This window comes from Hyperolius riggenbachi, chromosome 9 (assembly GCF_040937935.1).
Source record: "Hyperolius riggenbachi isolate aHypRig1 chromosome 9, aHypRig1.pri, whole genome shotgun sequence".
Lineage (NCBI taxonomy): Eukaryota > Metazoa > Chordata > Amphibia > Anura > Hyperoliidae > Hyperolius > Hyperolius riggenbachi.
In genome coordinates this window covers 40047213-40068322 of record NC_090654.1, presented here as the reverse complement: position 1 = coordinate 40068322, position 21110 = coordinate 40047213, and the positions used below count along the sequence as shown (strand labels likewise).

Here is a 21110-nt window from a genome sequence, read left to right as displayed (position 1 = left end):
TTAGAAAAAAAGCAAAAGTAGAGATAGAGGATTTGGGCAGCAGACCGCTTCTAGTTGCATATAACTTTATCTCATCCTAAGCATGAGAGATAGTGAGAAAAGTGTGGACAGCCTGACTGCCGTTTTGCAGGTTTCACCCGCTTTGCCAGAAGCCACGATTGAAGTCCGTGGCCTCTGAGGGAGCAGGTAAAACCTGCGAAACTACTGCCAGGCCGTCCACACTTTGCTGCCCGTCTTGCTTAGGATTAAATAAAGTGCAACTAGAAGTGTTCTTGTGCCCAGATCTTTTATATCTACCTTTGCTGCGTCAATTGTCTGGTGTACAGGAGGCACAGCCAAACACCTGATTCCTTCAGAGACTGATCAATCGTTCATTTAGTGGTGGCTGTATTGCTTGCCTTATCTTGGGTGGGATAAGGGAAAAAATTGTAAAGATGTTGGAGAAGAATATTTGGTTTACAAAGTAGGTATTCTGTCTGCTGTTTACAGTTCCTTAAAGGGGCATAATAGCAAAAATTAGGGTACTAGGACCACCATGGTAGCATGTACCTAATATTAGGAGCATACATTATTTTTTTCCTTATGTGGACTTGAAAGGTTGGAGAGCATATGCAGAGATCCTGCCCATTACTTTCCAAGCTATGCCACGTGTACTACTACCTTCTCCTGACTCAGGCTGTGCTGTAACAGCTATTTCTCCTCTCCTCTCTCCCTGCTGAATCTGTATGGCAGATGCAGGCTGCTCAGCCAGTGCTCAGGGAGTGCTGGGGGAGATCGTAGCACTGGGAGCAGAAGGAGCTGAGCCCAGTGTAAAAACGCAGTGTAAACAAGTCATTTCTCTTGCCAATTTCTTTATTTACGATCTTCCACACCACTTGCTTAGCGGCCTGCATTCCTATGTCCCCTTACAGCAGGGGTCTCAAACTCAATTTACCTGGGGGGCCGCAGGAGGCAAAGTCAGGATGAGGCTGGGCTGCATAAGGAATTTCACAATTGCGGCGCATCGCCGCCTCTGCCCGCCCCTCTCACTCTTCCTTCACAGAGAGGGGCGGGGGGAGGCGGCGATTGACGTCAGGAGGGGCAGAGCTGAAGCTGAAAGCTCTGCCCCTTCCAGGAAATGCCGGCGGATTGCCCCCCGGGCGATTTGGGGGCTCTGCAGCCCTCGTTTAGCGGTGGGGATGTGGCGGATTACTTGGGAGCACTGAAGCAAACTATAAGGAAGCTTTTGCCGGCGAGGGCCACAAAATATTGTACCGAGGGCCGCAAATGGCCCGCGGGCCGCGAGTTTGAGACCCCTGTCTTACAGCTTAGCTTGTAGTGAGGAGAGCTGTTACAGGTGCAGCCTGAACCACCAGAAGGGGAGGACAGGCAGGATCACTGCATATGCTCTATATAACCTTGCAAGCACACATTAAAAATAAAAAAACATAGTATCCGATGCTTCTAATATTAGGTACATGCTACCAGGGTTATCCCAGTAGCCTAAATTTTCACCATAGTGCCCCTTTAACCTGATGGCTGTTATAATTTGCCTTGTTCTAGTCTGGATTGTCTCTGGGCTTAAAAATCAGAAGTGAACCCAACCAAGTAAACCAGTCCAGCTCACAGCAATGTTACAGTGACTGCCCAATATAAAATGTAAAACTAGTGATGTACTACATGTCACAGTGACTGCCCAATGTAAAAATAACAATGTACTACTAGTTACACATTCAAAGTACTATTCTGTGTGTGTCTTTTTTTTTTTAATTCCTAGTCAGCGGCTTTGAAGTGGTTCAATAATCATACTTGAAATTAACTGCCCCATACCTAGGCCTGGCTGAGTATATTTGTGTACCTGAAGGAGAAGATCTAACTGTCCCTTAACAACAAACTATAACAAAATAAAATAAAAAACAAACACCTGATCTTGAATATAATAAACAGCAACGCTTCATTTCCCCAAATGCCAGACTAGCCAGGTTTATCTTTAAACAAACTCTTGCTGAGAAATGTGGAGGCTGCCATTGCGGATCTAAGAACAGCTGATCTGCATATTCGTTCACTGCAGCTGGAGGATTCGTGTTACAATCGGAGATTTTAGCATGGTTTTGGGAGGTTGTGAACGGCGGCCTCCACAGTTCTCCAGCGCGAGAATTACTTGTGCATTTGTGTATAACAGTTTCTGCAATTCTCTAAGATTTAAACTTTAACAGAAGAGGACAGACTGGGTGGGCCAAGTGGTTTTTTAGCTAAATTTTACATCTCAGCCAAAATTAACTAAACTTTCAAGAAATTTGAGCTTATTCCACATAGATAGTCTAACAGCACAGCATAGAAGACAATGACGGAACCTTGAGAGTTAAGCTTACGTTTAAAGTACCCTATCCTAACTGAACCCCCCTCGGCCCCCACTGGCAGGGGACTTCCGCACTTGCATCAGTTTAAATGGTGTTTGTTCACTTACTCGGGTGCTGCCCCCTACTGTCACTAGATGGTACTCTGCACTAAACGATTTCAATTTCTCTTGATGGAAAAATTGGCAATTGTTTACTGTGCAAGGTTTGCAGGGTGGCTGCAGGCAAAGCAAGTAATTTGGGCGCTGGGGATGTATGAGTGCTGCCATAGGCACCCATATTATTTGCTGCGTTTAGCTGTGGCTACAAATAGTGGTCATGGGCATGTATGGTGGCAACATCCTAACAGAGAACATGGGTGCTTATGGCAGCTCCCACACTTCCTGGCACCCGATAAAATAGTGGGCGCCGGATATAAACCACTGCACTATTTTATCGGGTGCCAGGAAGTGTGGGAGCTTCCTGGCATGGATATTGACAGGGATTGTGCCGGGATGGGATGTGTGTGTTAGCATTAAAGTGGATCCGAGGTGAACTTTTACTCATTACATAATTGTGTTCCTTTCCTATTGTTTATAGGGCATTCCTCAAGCCAAATACTTTTTTTGTTTTAATACTCTAATTCCCTATAAACTAAACAAGCCTCGCCCACAATTTTTCAGAGAGCCTTGGCATTTTCAGACAGTAGCAAGGGCTCATGGGAGCTCAGTCTGGGCAGGAGGAGGGGGAGGTGTTACTAGCCAGAGACTCCATAGGCAGAGGGGAGGAGGGAGGAGGAGGGGATTAGGTTTTTTCACAGGGTGAGTGCTCAAGATGCAGATAAGCCAGCCTCTGTGTAATGTTTACAAACAACATGGCTGCTGTCATTGTATCACAGGAAGAAATGATCATATTCTATTGAAGCTGTTTGCAGCTAGATTTGCTGTGTAAACTATCTAAACTTTAGAGAAGATATATAGACAAGTTACTTGTTATAATTAGTTTTTCATCTCGGATCCGCTTTAAAGGACCACTATCATGAAAAGCTTTAAAATGTAAAAATACATGAATAAAAAGTACATTTCTCCCTAAATAGAATGTACTATGAATTACTTTTCTTCTCTGTTGCTGTCACTTACAGTAGGTAGCAGAAATCTGACAGAACTGACAGGTTTTGGACTAGTCCATCTCCTAACGGCTGATTCTCAGGGTTTTCTTTATTTTCAAAAGCGATTGCTTTTGTAAAGAATAAATGAAACACCGAGAATCCCCCATGAAGAGATGGACTAGTTAAAAAACTGTCAGTTCCGTCTGATTTCTACTAACTACTGTAAGTGACAACATAGGAGAAAAGTATTTTATTTATTACTTATTTCACTCTGAAAGAAACATACTTCTTATTTGTATGTGTTTATATGAATTTTAAATTCTGCTATTCTTAGCGATATTGGCCCTTTAAGTCCTGGTTAAGGGGTGATGGTTAGGCATTGTTTGGGGGGGGGGGGGGGGGGGAGAGGAGGTCGGTTAGGGATAGACATTGTGTGTGTGGTGGGTTAGGTTAAGGTTAGGCATGGATAGAGAGAGTTTGAATGAGAATATGGTCAGGTCAGGCGATAGTAAAATAATCTAAGAAATTATCAATGTTCAACCATCAACTATCACAATTACATACATTTTACCGGTATTCTACTAGCCACCATCTCCGGCAGCCATATTATCGCGGCACCCTTATTTCAGTAGTGTGGTAAGTAAACAAACACCCCATGATGCTGTACACAGTTAGACCCCCAGCAGTGATCTGAATGCAGGGAGATGCAGGCAGAACAGGCATTTATCCGAGAGGGAACAGTCTGGATAGGGTACTTCATTAACTCCCGTTACCCTCTAACAGCATCCTAACATAGAGCAGCTGCTCCAATCAGAAGAGTTCAGGAAGCAGGAACTTACAGCCATGCCCAACTCGTCCCCCCATGGAATAGGACTCGTTTTCGGTCCCCGATGTGTCCTCGCTGCTGTAGTCGTGGTAATTCTCTCTCGAGAAAGATGGCTTCCCCCGTCCCTGCTTAGAGGGTGTAGTGCTGCAAAGGAAAAATGGAACGGCTTATTTTTACGACTACTGGGATAAGTGTACCCACTTCTGGCACAGGAGAAGCAGACATAGTGAACGCATTTCCATGTTGGCAGGGCAAACGGATCCCTGTACAAACAGGGGTACCAAATACAATCCCTGAGTACCACCAGAAGAGGGACTGAGGCACGATAACACACTGGTCCCTAATTGCACCATCTTCCTGTTGAGAAAGACAACACCACCTCTCCCTTATGGAAGCACAAACAGCAAATAAAAGCACATCGTTATGTGGGTTGAAAAAAAGACGCATGTCCATCGAGTTAAACCAGAAAACTAAACCAGCACAACTAAAGAGGATATCTAACTCCTTCATACTATATCCATAACTAAAAAAAAATAAATATAAAGTAAAAACGTTGTCTAGAGAAGAGGTGGATGACAGTTTAAAGGGGAACTGAAGTAAGAGGTATACGGAGGCTGCCATATTTATTTCCTTTTAATCAATACCAGTTGCCTGGCAGCCCTGCTGGTCTATTTCTCTGCAGTAGTATCTGAATAACACCAGAAACAAGCATGCAGCTAGTCTTGTCAGATCTGACTTTAAAGTCTGAAACACCTGATCTGCTGCATGCTTGTTCAGGGGCTATGGCTAATAGTATTAGAGGCAGAGGATCAGCAGGGCTGCCAGGCAACTGGTATTGCTTAAAAGGAAATAAACATAGTTGCCCCCATATACCTCTCTCTTCAGTTCCCCTTTAATACAGTAGCTTGGTCCATAATGAATGTTTCAACATATTTTTATACACAAGCCAGTAAAAAGTGTCCGTTTCCATATCAGTATATGTAATCCTTGCACGGCTTGTTATCAGCGCCTGTGAAGGGGAGGGGAGCCTTGTGAGCCAATCAGGATCAAGTTCATTGCATAATGGTTGAAGTCTATGCTGACCACAGGACAGAACAGGTCAGCAAAGCTTGAGTCTTCACCGCATCTTTGCCATTACAGCCGCCCGGATTATGCGGGGGGTCACCTGGCCATAACGTACCTAACGATTGTTGAACTCCATGGTTATCGATCAAGAGTCATTTATATGGATTATTCTCAATTCCTACATCAATGCTTGAGAAAGGGTTCGCTGGAGCCTGAAACTAATTGATGCTGTTGCGGTTATCACTTCCTTTAAGCTAGACACACACGCTAGACTCCGGATGTTGGAAAAACAAGCGATGCCCGATGGTTAGCGACAAAGGAAAGTCATCAGCGCACATTTGAATTCAGTGATGGCATAATGACGGTCTACCGATTAGATCGTTAACAGAAGCGTGAAACTGAGAACCCGGAAGAGTGAAATTCGCAACACATGAGGCTTTATGAATGGATCGGTGCGGTAAGAACGATTAACACATATTATTGACTACACCCATGGACGATTATCACATTTTTTTTACCTTTGTCGGAAAACTTTTTTTTTTTTTACTTTCTAACTATTCTCAGCCAACCCATTGTTTATCTTTCATTCCACATAACCACGGGTCTACTGTGTGTACAAAGCTTTATGGATCCGCAGAACATTGATTGAACTTTGGCTGCCTAATAGGTAGCTGCATCTCATTTTTTTTAATACATTTTCACATTTGGAGACGATTGAGACTGTATGCGGCCATAACTTATAAATGGTTTTGTCTTATCAGAAGGCTGGGGGAGGGCTTTGCTCACATTTTGTACAGCAGAGGGGATGCAAAGAGCAGAATACAGAGGCTGAGCTTTCTTTCCTACATGTGCACACTAGTGGTGGTCCTGTCTAGCAGAACTCATGGAGAAGCATGTGATTTGTTTGATCAGCTGATAGATTTGCAAAGCTCTTATTTGCTGTGATCACATCATCAAGACTAACAAATCAGGAGACTTGCATATTTTCCACCTGACCAAACTGATCACATGCTTCTCCATGAGTTCTCCTAGACTCCAAAGCATAACGTCAAACATTATGTAGAAATGAGGTTGACCCAAAAGGCAAACATGAGTTGCTTACCTGGTTCTGTCGGAGGCCGCACTGCTGCTGCTGGTGGTGCTGGACTCAGAGTCTGAGCTGCTTCGGGGGAGATTGCAGTCAGTGCGGTAGATTAAAAAACTCTTTTTCACCTGCTGGTTGCTGCTACTGAAGCCATTGGTGGGCAAGTCTGCAAGCAAGAAGACCAGATTAGAGGACAGGGATTCTGGCTTACTCTGGATGTTAGTGAGAGATGAGTAAGGGTGCCCACACATTACATTGATTTTAGGAGACGATCAATCTCTTGATAAAATAATTTTATGGACTCTACAGAAGAATCTGTGCAGCAATATGTCCACCCAATCAACCTTTTGATCAATTTCCAGACTAATACAGTTGAAAGGATCAATTAAGAGTGCTGGAAAAACTTGGTTACAAGGTATCAGAGTCCTGTTCATCTCAGCACCGGTGATTGGTGCGGGCACTTCCAGGAAGTGGAGTCTACGTGAGCGCGGGTCTTCTCCAACGCAAGGGATGATGGTCCGCCACCCCTAATGGGTGGCCGACTACTCTGCTGCCTGGTGCCCACCAGGTCGCAACCCCTAGGACTGCCTCACTAGAGACGAGAAGAACAGGAGGTGTTACCTTTCCGTAAGCAAAGAGAAAGATAAGCAAAACTGACTGGCAGGACTGGGTTGACAATCGACCAATATCTTCCATCCGGCCCAATAGAGTAAATTGGTTGTCCAGATACTGGACAACTTCCATAGATCGAGCAGAATAGAACATAGTCGATTCTCCCCCGATCTGATAAAGTTATTGAATTGAATAGTTAAAGGGGCACTATGGCGAAAGATTGTAAAACTTAAAATATGTGCATACATAGACAAATAAGAAGTATGTTTTTTCCAGAGTAAAATGAGCCACAAATTACTTTTCTCCTATGTTGCTGTCACTTACAGTAGGTAGTAGAAATCTGACAGAAGTGACAGGTTTTGGACTAGTCCATCTCTTCATAGGGGATTCTCAGCATGGCTTTTATTCTTTATAAAGATATTCCCTAAAAAGGATTTAAACAATGATGCTGGCCAGCCTCCCTGCTTGCTACACAGTGTTTTGGCATTTGGACGGAGCAACTGACATTCACTAAGAGCTTTTGAAAATAAATAAATCCCTGCGAATCCCCCCTTCCCCCCATGAAGAGATGGACTATTCCAAACCCTGTTACTTCTGTCAGACTTCTACTACCTACTGTAAGTGACAGCAACATAGGATAAAAGTAATTTATGGCTCATTTTACTCTGGAAAAACCATACCTTCTTTTTCGCCATAGTGCCCCTTTAATCGAACAGGAAAATTAAATAATGTATGGACCTCTGCTCACTGGTCGTTCGCCATTACATTCTGCCCTGTTTCAGGAAGTCATATCTACACAGATTCAAGGGGGATAAGTCAATCCCAGAAAATAAACATGTCCAGATGGGATAGTGGAGGGCTTTACTCTGACTTGCTCCATTTGGAGGGTAGTCCTATCAGAATTGGGATCAGGCAGTAAAGGATAGAATGTATACACAGCTCTGGACATTATGTACTGGTATGTCCCATATAAGGTATTCTCTATGTCAGTGACGATGCAGGAAGTCAGGCTTCACACCTCTTAAAGCGGACCTGAACTCAGAACTTCCTCTCTGCTCTAATAGATAAGCAACATCATAATAACCTTTAAAGAAAAACATTTCTTTGTTACAGCTGATACAAACCCTGCAATACATCTGCAGTGTGTCTACTTCCTGCTTTCATGGAAGCCGACATAGTGACACAGCTGAGAAATGAAACTACAGTTGTGATTACTCACAGATGAGTGGGAATTAGACAGGCTAATCTCTCTAAATACATACAGGGTGCATTTCTCTAGGTTTTCCTTATGTCCTGTGCAAGAGTTCAGGCCCACCCATACAGTGTAAGATGCCATTTTCAGGATGGAGCATACAGTTCGATGAAATCATTCAAAGATTGTGAATGTATAGAAAAGTAGGGCCTGAACTGGCCAAGCCCGGACTCAGTACTGATCGAACATTGACTGAGAATGGGTGTTCTTTTAGTAACTGAGTGGCTGTGTGAGGGATACAGGCACAACGGCAGACATCTGGTGTCGGTATAGCTTCTTACAGCATCAAGTTACAGTACAAAGCAAGCAGTAGTGCCGCTCTGGTCTGTGTTCTGCTGAAATCATAACAATAGCAATTCGTGCACACCAGGAAATCAGTGGATATCTGAACAGAATATTGATTGCTTATCAACCTGGGTACACTATGCTGACTGTGTGGGTTCATTTACAATGCTACATTCATATTAGCACCACTTCACAACTACACTAAGGCAGTACTTGGCTCCTGTAGGGAGGGTAGCCTTATCCAATAGAATAAAAATGGTGGGCAAAATTTCATTACTGCACTTAAAGGGAACCTGAAGTGAGTAAAATTATTTAAAATAAACACATAATGTAGCTGCAAATTAATATTACATACTTACCTTACCGTCCGTTCCTCCCAGAAGCTCACCATTTTCTTCTTACAGGGATCCCTTCCAATTCTGACAATATTTTGTCAGAACTGAAATATACCAGTTGCTGTCAGTTTTATATAAGCAGCTGTCAGTTACAACTGAATGTGCAAGGTAATGTCCATGTTTCCCTATGGCTTAAGTGTGCGATATTACAGTTTCACAGTTTGCTGACCAGGAAGCTGTTATGGGGTAATGGCCATTTTCAAAATGGAGGATGGTGAATTCCATTGATCACAGTGGACAAATGAAACGTAGGAGAGGAAAAAGATTGAGGAGTGGACTACACAGGAGGCAAGTATGACGTGTTTATGTTTATTTTGAATTTTAATATTCAGTTTAGGTTCTCTTTAAGTCCTTTCCAACCAAGCGTTACCCCCTTTCCTACTAAGCCACACCCCTCCACTACATCCTGGCTGTGCCAAAGTCAATTCCAACCAGGCGTAACACATTCCCTGCTAGCCATGCCCCTCAACTATGTCAAGGTTGTGCTAAAGTCCATTCTAACCAATCATAACCCCCCCTTTTTTTTTACTAAGTCAAACGCCTCAACTAATCCTGGCTTTGCCAAAATCCTTTTTACCCAATTGTAACCCCTTTTCTGCTAAGCCACGCCCCAACCTGTCATAGTTGCACCAGCAAAACAAACAAAATAATTCCGCAGCTGAATTCCCTCTGATTCTTGATGGATAGATGTATTTCTCTAACTTTGCAGTTTAAGGCCACATGCAGGTAGTAAAGCATTTTAGTCTGGATAGCATGGTAAGAGGTTAAAGGTTCCTTTGTGCTTTAATTGTTGTCTATGCCTTTACTGGGAAGACTCCCACTCACTTTCTATCCCTGGAATAACTAAGGACCTTCAGGGTGTTACTATGAACCCTGGTAGCCCGAGTGACAAACTACTGGTCAGCGATAAAAACTTGACGAGTTAACTCTTTCCTGCTGCTTAATACAAGGTTTTATTTCTTGCCATCTCACTCCAAGAGGCCTATTTCCTGTCCAGGCAGGAAGTGAGGGAGATATGATCAAACTGGGGCACAGGAAGAACTAGAAGCCAACAGACATTCACTTAATTATAAGATGCAGTTTTTGCTTCTTCACGTCTTTCCCGCAAGAACAGTTTCACCACCTCAGAGCCGGCAATCGCTACTCCAAGTCTTAAAGTGGCCACTAACTGTCCAATTTCTAGCGAAAAATCGTTCGAGAGATCAGAAATTCTGATCGGATTGATTGAAAATAATCTCAGTTGATGTGCACAATCGATTATGAATGATTATGAAAATAGTCGTCCGATTGGATTTTTGTCAAACCAAAATTTGGATTTTCTTGATTGGTTGTGATAGATAGGAAGCAAACATTGGTTCGTTGATGGTGTAGTGAACTATGTTTCTTCAGACCAGAATTTCTGATCGCGCAAACGATTTTTTTGCTAGAAATTGGACCATTAGTAGACCCGTTTACACTTAATCAGTCGCATTTTTTTTCTTCTCCATAGCAGTGCATTGTGAAAAAGATTTCAGTTAAAACGCGTTAAGTGTAAAAAGTGCCATTGGGAAACATGTGACTTACTTTGGAAATCAGTTCTTTCAGTTATAACTGAGAGCAAGTGATTAAGTGTAAACGGAGCCTAAAGGGTCCACCCTGGAAGCTGATCCTCAGTCAAACCTTGCCACCAATCAAGGCACTTTCTTCCAATGAGAAGGCGGGATATCCTGCAGATTTCACATTTGAAATGTCATGTGACCTATTTAAAAACGTCTATTTATGTCTATTTAAAAACGGACCTGAACTCAGAAATCCTCTCTGCTCTAAAAGATACGCAACAGCATAACAACATGTAAACAAAAAACATTTCTTTGTTACAGCTGATACAAATCCTAAAATAGATCTGCACTGTTTTTACTTCCTGATTCATGGAAGCAGACATATTGTTACTCTCCTGTGCTTTCAAATGGGTTTACTTGCCATAGGCAGTCATGTGACACAGGGGGAAGATCAGATTACAACTTGTGATTAGACACAAATGAGGGGGAATTAAGAAGGCAAAAACTCTAAATTCATACAGGCTGTATTTCTCTGTGTTTCTTCAGTCCTGTGTAAGAGTTCGGGGAGGCAACAGCAGTCTCATGTACAAAGGCCATTCTGTTGCCATGTGCATTTAGGGCCCATTCACACTTGAGCGTTTTCCTGGCAATTTTGGCAAAATGCTCAAACGCTAGCGCTTTTGAAAGCGCTAGTGTAATAAAACCCTATGGGCCCGTTCTTACTTGGGCGCTAATCACCGCAAATCACCCAAAATCGCGAAACTAACGCGTAGCCTGCGCCTTTTTCCGGCGATTTTCCGGCGATCGCGTTTCAAGTCTATAGAAGCGCTAAACGTGATCGCAGAGAAATCGCTGCACTGTGCAGTGATTTTTCCGTGTCAAATAGCGGAACAATCACTCCCGCGAAACGCCGGCAATTTGTTTTGCGCTTCTAATTGTGAATAGGCCCTTACTCTTAAGTGCCCTCGTTTTTAGCAACAAAGGTTATATTTTAAATCTAGTATATAGGGCATGATCCTCTCAGTGGGATACATTTATACATAATATCTTCCCTGATGCATTACAGGCCAACTGTGTGATACGTGGTGATTTTCCAACCACATTTCAACTTGATAAAATATGAGTGGTTAAAAACATTGCCATTGGGGTGCATTACGCAGCGGACTGGCAGCTGAACTCCTCAGGAAGGGTGCAGTTAAGCCTTCAACTGAACTGGTATTGGGTAGGACGGAGGCGCCGTACGTGTATACTATTTAAAGGGAACCTTAACTGAACGGGGGGTAAAGAGTTTCACTTACCTGTAGCTATTACCAGCCCCCTGCAGCAATCCTGTGCCCTCGGCGCCGCTCTGGAATCCTCTGGTCCCCTGCTGTCACTTAGTTTCGTTTTTGACGACTCACCAGTCGCCGCCCGCTATGCGTATTTGTGGACGCATTCACCAATGCAATTAGTGCTATTACGGACCGCAACACGTACAAAAATACGCGTTGCCGCATTCCGCACGCGTAGATATGCATCAACGCGTATTTTTGTACGCGTTGCGGTCCGCAATAGCGCTAATTGCATTGGTGAATGCGTCCAATAATACGCATGGCGGCCGGCGACTGGTGAGTCGTCAAAAACGAAACTGAGTGACAGCGGGGGACCAGAGGATTTCAGAGCGGCGCCGAGGGCACAGGACTGCTGCAGGGGGCTGGTAATAGCCCCAGGTAAGTAAAACTCTTTACCCCCTGTTCAGTTAAGGTTCCCTTTAAGGGCCTATTTCCACTACACGCAGATTGGATGCAGAATTGATGCAGAATGGATGCAGAAAAACTGACTCCAATAAATGCCTATGGGAAAATCTGCATCAGAAAAAAATCGCGTTTAGTGGAAACAGGCTCATAGGCTTTTATTGGAGTCAGTTTTTCTGCATCCATTCTGCATCCAACCTGCGTGTAGTGGAAATAGGCCTGTCACGGACGAGCCGTGGGAAAATAGAACACAATCGCAATCTGTTTATTGCCCAATTGTCGTTGCGTTGCCCGACATAGATTGTCTGTCTGTGGCTATCTGCAGTCAATCTGGGCTCTCTTTCTCTCAGCAGAGAAATAGCAGTAACTAAGGTACAGGATGCCTGTGATTTGTAATTAGCATATGACTGCCATATGGCTGCCTGAAAGGAAGCCAGGAAGCTAGCTCCCCAGGTGGCCCTGGATGAGCTAGCCAGTGCGGCACCGATGGGGGCAGATTTGAATGCATGTGTTGTATGATTTCTGTATGTTACATGGAGACCGTGTAGAGCACAGCTATGGAATTCATATAGTCTTATTCGTTAAAATCTGCCCAATGTGCTGATATAAAATTCATCGCAATAACCCGTCCGGTTATTGGTGTATGACCCTTCTCAGGAACTGGACCCGCTGCCCTAGTCACGTCTGACGTCATAGGAATTGGCATAATCTGAGTAATATTAATCTGTTATCAGCGCCAATGTGGCATTTATCGGTTTTGAGTTACAGCGTTTTATAAGTTTAACCCTAAATCTCTCTCCAAGGACTTGAACTGTGATTGGTTTGTAATTCAGAGGGGGCAGGCATTGCCACACCCCCGAACCAGCTTCATCAAAAGCACATTGCCAGCAGGCGGACCTCAGTCCTCCCCTGTGTACCTTCACCTGATCAAGCCAGCCAGAGGACCATGTGGCTGGCGGCCGTTTTCCTGAACTGAAACAAAGGACAACTTTCCATGTGCTCAGATTTTCCCAGAAAGGACATATTTCCACGAACTTTAAGTATTTTCTCCATTTTTATTTTCTATACTGTGTTATCATTTGTCTCTATAATTGTTGATTTTAACGATTTTCTGTGTATATTAATTATTTATATTGCATTTTAATAAAACGACGCTAACGCCATTTTGTTTATTCTGCTACCCTGCTATTCAGCCGCACAAACTGAACCTGGTCTCTGAAGAGTCGCTACTATTGTCGCTAACTAGACAGAATACAGTGTGTTTAACCGTTTTTATTTGCAGGTCTAGACTCAGCCAGTCAGTGGGCTCCTCTGTCCCATGGTAACAGAGGTGGTGGCAGTTATACCCTGAAAGTGTGTAATTTGTAATTACCGTAACTCACAGGCTCCCTTCTAGTCGGTCTGCTGCCAAAATTCCAGCGGTTTCTGCGCACAGATTGCGACCACAGCTTGCATGGTCTGTGTGCTGAAACCGATTGGAAGGCATTTTGCGGTCCGGCCACTAGGGGCCCTGTGACAAGGCCCTTAGGGTTTCTTTTAAAAATTATAAAAAAAAAAAATATTGGTAATCGCTTACCTCTCCAGATGATAGACACCAGTTCAACTGGAAAAAAAGTTTATCCAAAAAACAATCCGACAACACTTTTCATTGGTCATGGCCTGCTTCCTCAGGTCAATGCAAAGTGCCATAATTGCATAGGACACAGGTGCCCACACTTTTTCGGCTTGTGAGCTACTTTAAAAAATTAGCAAGTCAAAATGATCTACCTAGGTACAATTTTAGGAGCACACTTGTATATAGAGAATGGAAAATGTAGTGGGGTCGGGATCTACCATGAAGCCCTTCGCTACCTACCTAATGGGCACCCCTGGCATAGGGGCTAGTGTGTAGGTGCCCACACTCTTGCAGGAACTGCAACCCATCTTTGTGTGTATATATCTTTATACTTTCATCCTTCTTATGCCAAACGATACTGCACTATTGGGCTCCTAGTCTACTTCTCGCCCAGGTATTCTTGGTCCCTCTACAATATTCATGGAAAAAATACCTTCAAACTGAACTGACCCTTAGGGGAAATGTCTTTACCTACCCACATCTCTGGGGTAGGAAGGGGCCAGAAATCGAATGCGGAGAAAAGTAGAAACCTGATGGAGATTCTAAGTTTGAAATGTATTTTTTTTTTTTTTTTAAAAGGTGACGGGTGTCTCTCTGCTGCTCTACATGCAGTGATTGGCACTTAGAAGTCATGTCGGAGAGCAGGAATCACGTTCCTTCCCATGTTTCTCAAGCTGCAGTGGAGGAGATGCCTTAATCCCACCGCTCCTTCTAGACTAGTTGATAGAGTATTAAAAAAGCAGATCTAGCACCAGCCGTTTCGCAGGTCTCCCTGCTTCTTCAGAGGCACATAGTGCCTCTGAAGAAGCAGGGAGACCTGCGAAACGGCCGTCAGGCCGACCTTTTCACTCCGTGTTTGTATGCTGTACTCACTGGATTAAAGAATTTTGGATTACTGCAGCTGGTGCTAGATCTGCTTTTTTTCTACTCTATCAAGTATCAGTGTGTTACAAGGATTTTAGCATGGTGCAACGGTGACCAGAATCCAGCTGCTGTTTCCAGTCCTTACCTTGAGTGCCAGTCACAATATTTTTTTCTCCTGTATTCCTTCTAGACTAGAGGTGTAACAGATGTTATCGGCCAACAACATGCACTGCAACATACAGCCAAGCCTGAAGGACACAATATTGTTTACCAGCATCGCCCCACATGACAAACATTTGTCCGAAGTATCCGGCCTTGGACTTACCTAGCGAGGCCCCTTCTTCCGACTTGTCGCTGTCACTTTCGCTCTCTGAGCTGGACGTCGGCCTGGGGCTCCTGCCCCTTTTTCTCTGCCTCTGGGACCCCCCTATGATAGACAGCTGAGGCGGTCCGATCGGGCTGCTGATCTGTTTCGATGACAGCTGGTTGTCTCGGTTCTTGGGTGGCCTCCCGGGTCTCTTCGGAGGTCCGGCTGTTTTGGGGTTCTTCTTGGAGAAAAGGACAGATGTCCTCCTACCAACTTCGTGTGCGGGGGTGGAGGAAATGTTTGGGCCAAGTCCTGAGAGGAGAGAGAGACGGGCAGAGACAGCGCAGGGTATTAAGACTTAGAATAGGAGAGAAAACACTGCTTAGGGGCACAAAGGATAGAGAAGGAAGGCATATAGCGTGTGAGGAAGAGGAAACCCACAATGCATCCTGTCTCCAGACACAACAGTGTGACCACTCCCACATTCTCCTAGCAGGTGCTGTGGCTTGCATACCCCTACATGCAGCTCTGCAACCCTTACCTGGCACCAAAAACACAAACCGGCCAAACGTTCAGGTTTCAATAAACACGCTTTATTGAAAGGAAAAACATTTTTTGAAGACATTTCCCAAGTATCATAATTGGAATGTACAACTCGATTACAATTCAATAAAAAAAAATAAGCTCCAAAAAATATATATCTATCTATATATCTGCTAAACCTCACATTCTGAGAACTTAAACAGTGTTGCAACGTACGGATGAACGCAAGGCAATAGAAAACAGCAGTTCAAGGGCTAAACTGGTAAGCTTTGCTTATACATGTACACATAATCACTGTACAGAGTAAAGGAAAGTATATAAGTATACAGGTATACAGGACAGCCATATTTGCCAGGCGTCCAACTGATCTCTTTGGCTGCACTAGTGTCTGAATCACACACTTGAAACTAATGGCTAATTCAGTCAGACTTCAGTCATGATCTTCATACTTGTTCAGGGTTTGTGGCTCAAAAGTATTAAAGGCAGAGAATCAGCAGGACAGCCAGGCAGTATGTATGGTTAAAACAGAAATAAATATGGCAGTCACCATATCCCTCTTAGTTCTGGTGTGTTTAGAGTGAGTGTAAAAGCAAAATAATAATAATAAAAAAGTTAAAATACTTACCTATGGACATAGAGGATCCTATAGAGCAGGGGTAGGGAACTTATGGCTCGGGAGCCAGATGTGGCTCTGTTGATGGCTACATCTGGCTCACATACAAATCAGTAGGGTTTGATTCAGACGGACTGCTGTAGCTTGCACTACTAACTTACTCGCGCTACCCCAAAACGAACGGCTTCTCCAATTGTCCCACTCCGACCCTGTCAGATCCAGTGAATTTGTAGGACAAGATCCCCGCACTTTGATTGGCTCAATAGGCTGCCTGTCACTTAACAGGCAGCCTATTGGGCCAAAGAGCAGGGATCTCATCCTACAAAGTCAGCTAACTAATTGTACAAGCTGTTAGTCGGTATTTCTCCTGTCTGGCTCTCGGGGGAAATTGCTGATGTTGCTGAAACCCAAGAGAAGCTAAAAACGTGTCCGACACTTCCGTTGCCTGCTGCCATCACCATGGCAACATGGCCCTCTGCTGTGCATGCGCACACTGTCCCAGTTTGAAACATTGTATGGCTCTCACAGAATTACATTTTAAAATATGTGGTGTTTATGGCTCCCGCAGCCAAAAAGGTTCCTGCCCCCTGCTATAGAGCCTTCCCTGTCACCCCTTGTCCCCCTCCTTCCAGCGCCATCACCCCCAATATGTGTACTCCACCAATTGGTTGAATACACCTGCAAGCCCTAGTGCCCCCCATTGCTTCCATAAACGGGCGGCTTCGTCTTACACATGTGTAAGCGCCCCTGCATTCGCGCAATTCAGAGCCACCCATATTGGTGGAGCTGGAACAAGGGGTACAAGAGGCCAGGAAAGGTTCCACAGGAACCAGAGCCTTTCCTGTCTGAACACTGCTATTCCAGCGCAGGAGATTTGGACGCAGCCAGTGCCACCATAGACCATAATAGGAATTCCGGCCATAGCTGCACAGTCAGTAACTTCGGCGCCGTAAGAAGCTGAAGTTACTTTTTAAACACTGTGATTCGGCCACTGGCAATAGCTAGAAGCCGGATTTCATCATTCCCCACTATCCATGGCGGCCTGGAGGGGGAATAGTATTTAACGCCACCAGGAACTTGTGCAGAAGCAGGATAAGCCATACTGACAGTATCCTGTCCCCAAGTCTCCCGGCGGCGATTCCTCTCATACGCCTTTCCTGTCCACCGGTAAGTATCTAACTTTTTGTTTTACATTTACTTTAAAAAAGGCAGGTTGTGGCTCCTTCTTTGTAGTGATGCAGTATTTTACTCCCCCTCTTTTCATTGATGCAGGTATACTATTCTGCTGTATGCCATGTGTGGTCTGTGTGGCTTTTCCTATAGGCTGTGTTCCCACATCACGCGCGACCAGCGGGAGCAGACAGTAGAATGTCCACTCTGATGGTCCGCAGTGCGTCTGGAGCTCGGGGCAGATGTGCTCCCCCTACAGGCTATATGGGGGAATGCATCCGCCTGGCATTATCACTGACTGCACAGAAGTGCGCTCCACTGACTGCCGCGGATCCGTTGCAGCGTGACAAGTGTGAACTGCCGCTATGTATAAAACATAGGAAACCTTCACTCTCCGCTTAGCAAAGAGCTGAGAGAACCGACAAACAACAGGCTCTGTTTCCACTAGAGCAGAGAACTGACTTACACAGGAGGACTCCACAGTTATGGGCTATACAAGGCTGCCCTAGAATCTACCAAACTAGATGTGAATGCAGTTAGTGAATCATAACAGGTTACTTCCATGTAAAACTTACCATAACTGTATGCCCCTAGCGGAAACACACTATAGTTTCCATTGTAACAATGAGAACCGTTACATTCATTTGTCGCAAGTCTGTCCTACATCGCGCCCATATGACTACAGATCACTCACAGTGTCTTTAACGTGCCACTGTGACAACAAACGTACTGGGAAGACTTCTGCGTGTCATTCATTGCATAACTTCTACAGTGTGATCTTGTCGGCAGTTCTGCTCCCTTCCCCTCTGCAGACACATTGCTCTCTTTTGGACTCCATTCACTAAGCAGTTTAGAGTAGTCTACTGATGTATTGTCAACAGTAGGAAGCGCCCTTCAGTTTTGTGATAAAATGGTGTACTAATTTCAATTCAAACAGGTAAGAGTTCAAAGTCTTACCTGAGTAATGAGGACTCCTAGACAGGTAAATGATTGAGTAGTTTTGATTGAGTAGTTTATTAGCACTGGACCAGTGCTAATAAACTACTCAATCATTTACCTGTCTGTGAGTCCTCTTACTCAGGTAAGACTTTGATCTCTTACCTGTTTGAATTAAAATTAGTACACCATTTTATCACATAACTGAAGGGCGCCTCCTACTGTTGACAATACTATAAACTTCACCCCATTAGCTAGGGGTAGCGATCCTATTCTTATATAGGGCGCATTTTTCAGGAGCAGCGACCTACAAGGCCGAGTGGAGATGGTACTTCTCCACATGTACTGAGTGGTTGCCTTCACAAGCAACCCACACATGTGAGTATAACACTCTTTACATTCGTCCAAAAACTGACGGTATCACGCGATATTGGGCTCCCAGTGTCAGTGTTTTTTGTCATTTTCTACTAGTCCGATCTAGTCGACTGATGGTTTGGTCAGTTGCATTAAAGGGGAATTCACTACCCTATTAGCAAATGTTTTAGACCAGGTCCAAACCATTTGGTAATTAGGTGGGTAAAGCAGGGGAAATTATCAAAAGATGCAATTCACAAACTAGTAGCTATGACTGACATCCTTCTCCTTTGATGAGCTCTCCTCTGCATACAATTAAACTCCTGCATAATTAATTCAAACAGTCCCATCCACTTGTATTGCCTATGCGAATCCGCATGTGTTGTCTGCATGCGGATTCGCGCTAGTAGAAACGGGCCCTCAGTGAATTGAGGCCTAGTCACACTACTGATCTGACAGCTGCAGGAGGGGAAAGGCTTGGATGGATTGCTGCTCCCTAATATCTCCCCTTTCTCACTTTTCCTATGGGATTGGGCAGGTTTGCATTCCTGCTATCTTGGGCTGTGTCTGCAGTGAGTCTTGACTGGTCTGCATTCACTATGGAGTGACTTAACCGCTTCCAGGCACTGGTAATTGAAATCTACGCCCTGTGTGGCACCCGTTATCCCTGATTGTAATTAGTGTGCTAACCCCACCTCAGACTCTCTTTGGCAATGTGGACTGTACAGTCCGTTTATGGCTTAATCAGAACTCAGAATTCCGTGGAAATCAGCTTTGCTCTTGGAAGCATTGGACCAATCAGAAAATGCTGAACTTTTCTGCAATTGGACGACCACGGTAAGTTTAGCCCAATCACAAGACTGATTTTCTGGTATTCTGATTTTTTTTTTTGTGTCATTTTTTACATTATCTGATGCAAAAAAATTACAAATCAAATACCCCTCAGGATCGGGAAAAAAAAATAAAAAATCAGAAATTGGCATCGTCGTAAATTGGAAATTTCCACGGTATCGGAAATGGGAATCTACTACAGTACAGAAACTATTGTACAGTAAACTCATGTTACCTAAACCGATTGTGATGATTTCAGGCGAGTCTTCTGTCTGCACATGTATCCTCCAATGTCACCCCAACACTGGCCCCTCCCTCCTCAGCTGTCCATGAAGTCAGAAAACCTTTGTCCAACTATTACGCTGCCCCCACTGAGCGGAAGAAAATCGAGAATGTCTGTACGCATCACTTGAAAACCTTCACCTGGATCAACAGGGTCAAGAAAAAAACATTTCTGACAAGGTCCTAAAGAGTTCCTGTACTCTTCCAGCACACTTACCTAAGTAAATAGAGTTTATGTGGAGGCTCCTCCCCCAGGGTCAAAGAGGTGATGTCACGAATGCGGCTATTGTGAAGTGCTGTGCTAGTACTCCGGAGCCCCCCTCACCATGATGCTGCTGCTGCCCTTATTACTGATGCCCAGGCTGGGTAGAAGTAGCAGGTATGCGTTTGATGTGTACTTACCTGTTGACTGTAGCTACAAAAGCTTCCTTCAAAAGACAGCCCACTGGCGGTTCTGCCTGCCCAACCCCTCGCTTAAAGTTTGTGGCATGCTTTAAATCCTTTGAGCGTTTGACTAAAGGCTGTAACAGAAGTTGTGTGATAGTGCGATGCATACAGTGTTATGGCTGGGAGACCATCTCTTTAAAGTGGGATTGTCACCATAAAAATCTAAATTTCAACAGCTACTGGAGTGTATTTGCATCTATCTGCGTGGATCGCAGCCTCTCCCTGCCCCTCTCAATCTTCCTTCACTGAGAGGGGCGGAAGAGAGGCGGAGATCTGTGGTGAATTGACACGAATGGAGGCAGAGCTGCAGCTCAAAGCTCTTCCTAACCGGGCAGCAAAATCCACGACCAAAAAAGTAGTGGATTTTGCAGGGGGAGTTTGGGGGGAGTTAGAGTTCAGCCGCGGGGATGCGGGGTTTAAGTTACGGCAATCAGTTTAACAGATTTTTTTAAATAAAAAAACATGATTTTAATGAGACTTCAGAGCCTCTTTAAGTGATAGAAATGCTAATCCTACATTAAAAGCTTTCAAAACTTTTTGGTTTGGAGTTACTACATACCCTAGGAGCACTGGCCCTTTAATAGCCCTTATGGTCCTTTTGGCAATATGAGATAGGAGACATGTCAGAAAAATTGACAGTTGGGCCCCCTGACTCCCACTAGGCCCGAGGCACCTGCCTTGGTTGCCTTGTGGATGACCCTGCTCCATGGCAAGTATGTCAATTTCTTGTATCCTGTTACAAATAAACCTGACTAACAGACTCATTTCATTTCAAGCATGTCAGCACAGGCAACTTTCATATTATGTAGCATTTACCTCTAGTTATAACAATATCGTAGCCCTTTGCCTATAACAAGTATACAGATTTGAGATACCTGATCTGCGGAATAGCGCCAACTGAGCTATTTAGTGTTGCCATTAAAGGATTTGCACTA

At 44.3% G+C, this 21110-nt stretch overlaps 1 protein-coding gene across 3 annotated transcripts in view; it reads right to left on the bottom strand.

Annotated features, from left to right (window-relative positions):
- The window catches only part of BRPF1 (bromodomain and PHD finger containing 1), an 87383-nt gene that overhangs the window by 10887 nt on the left and 55386 nt on the right, over positions 1-21110 (bottom strand). For all 3 annotated transcript variants that reach the window (XM_068252566.1, XM_068252564.1, XM_068252567.1), the window contains exons 10-12: positions 15018-15311; positions 6417-6564; positions 4263-4393 (exon numbers count right to left, since the gene is read on the bottom strand). In XM_068252566.1, the coding sequence (XP_068108667.1) occupies positions 4263-4393; positions 6417-6564; positions 15018-15311 (573 nt within the window). The remainder of the gene's footprint in view (positions 1-4262; positions 4394-6416; positions 6565-15017; positions 15312-21110) is intronic.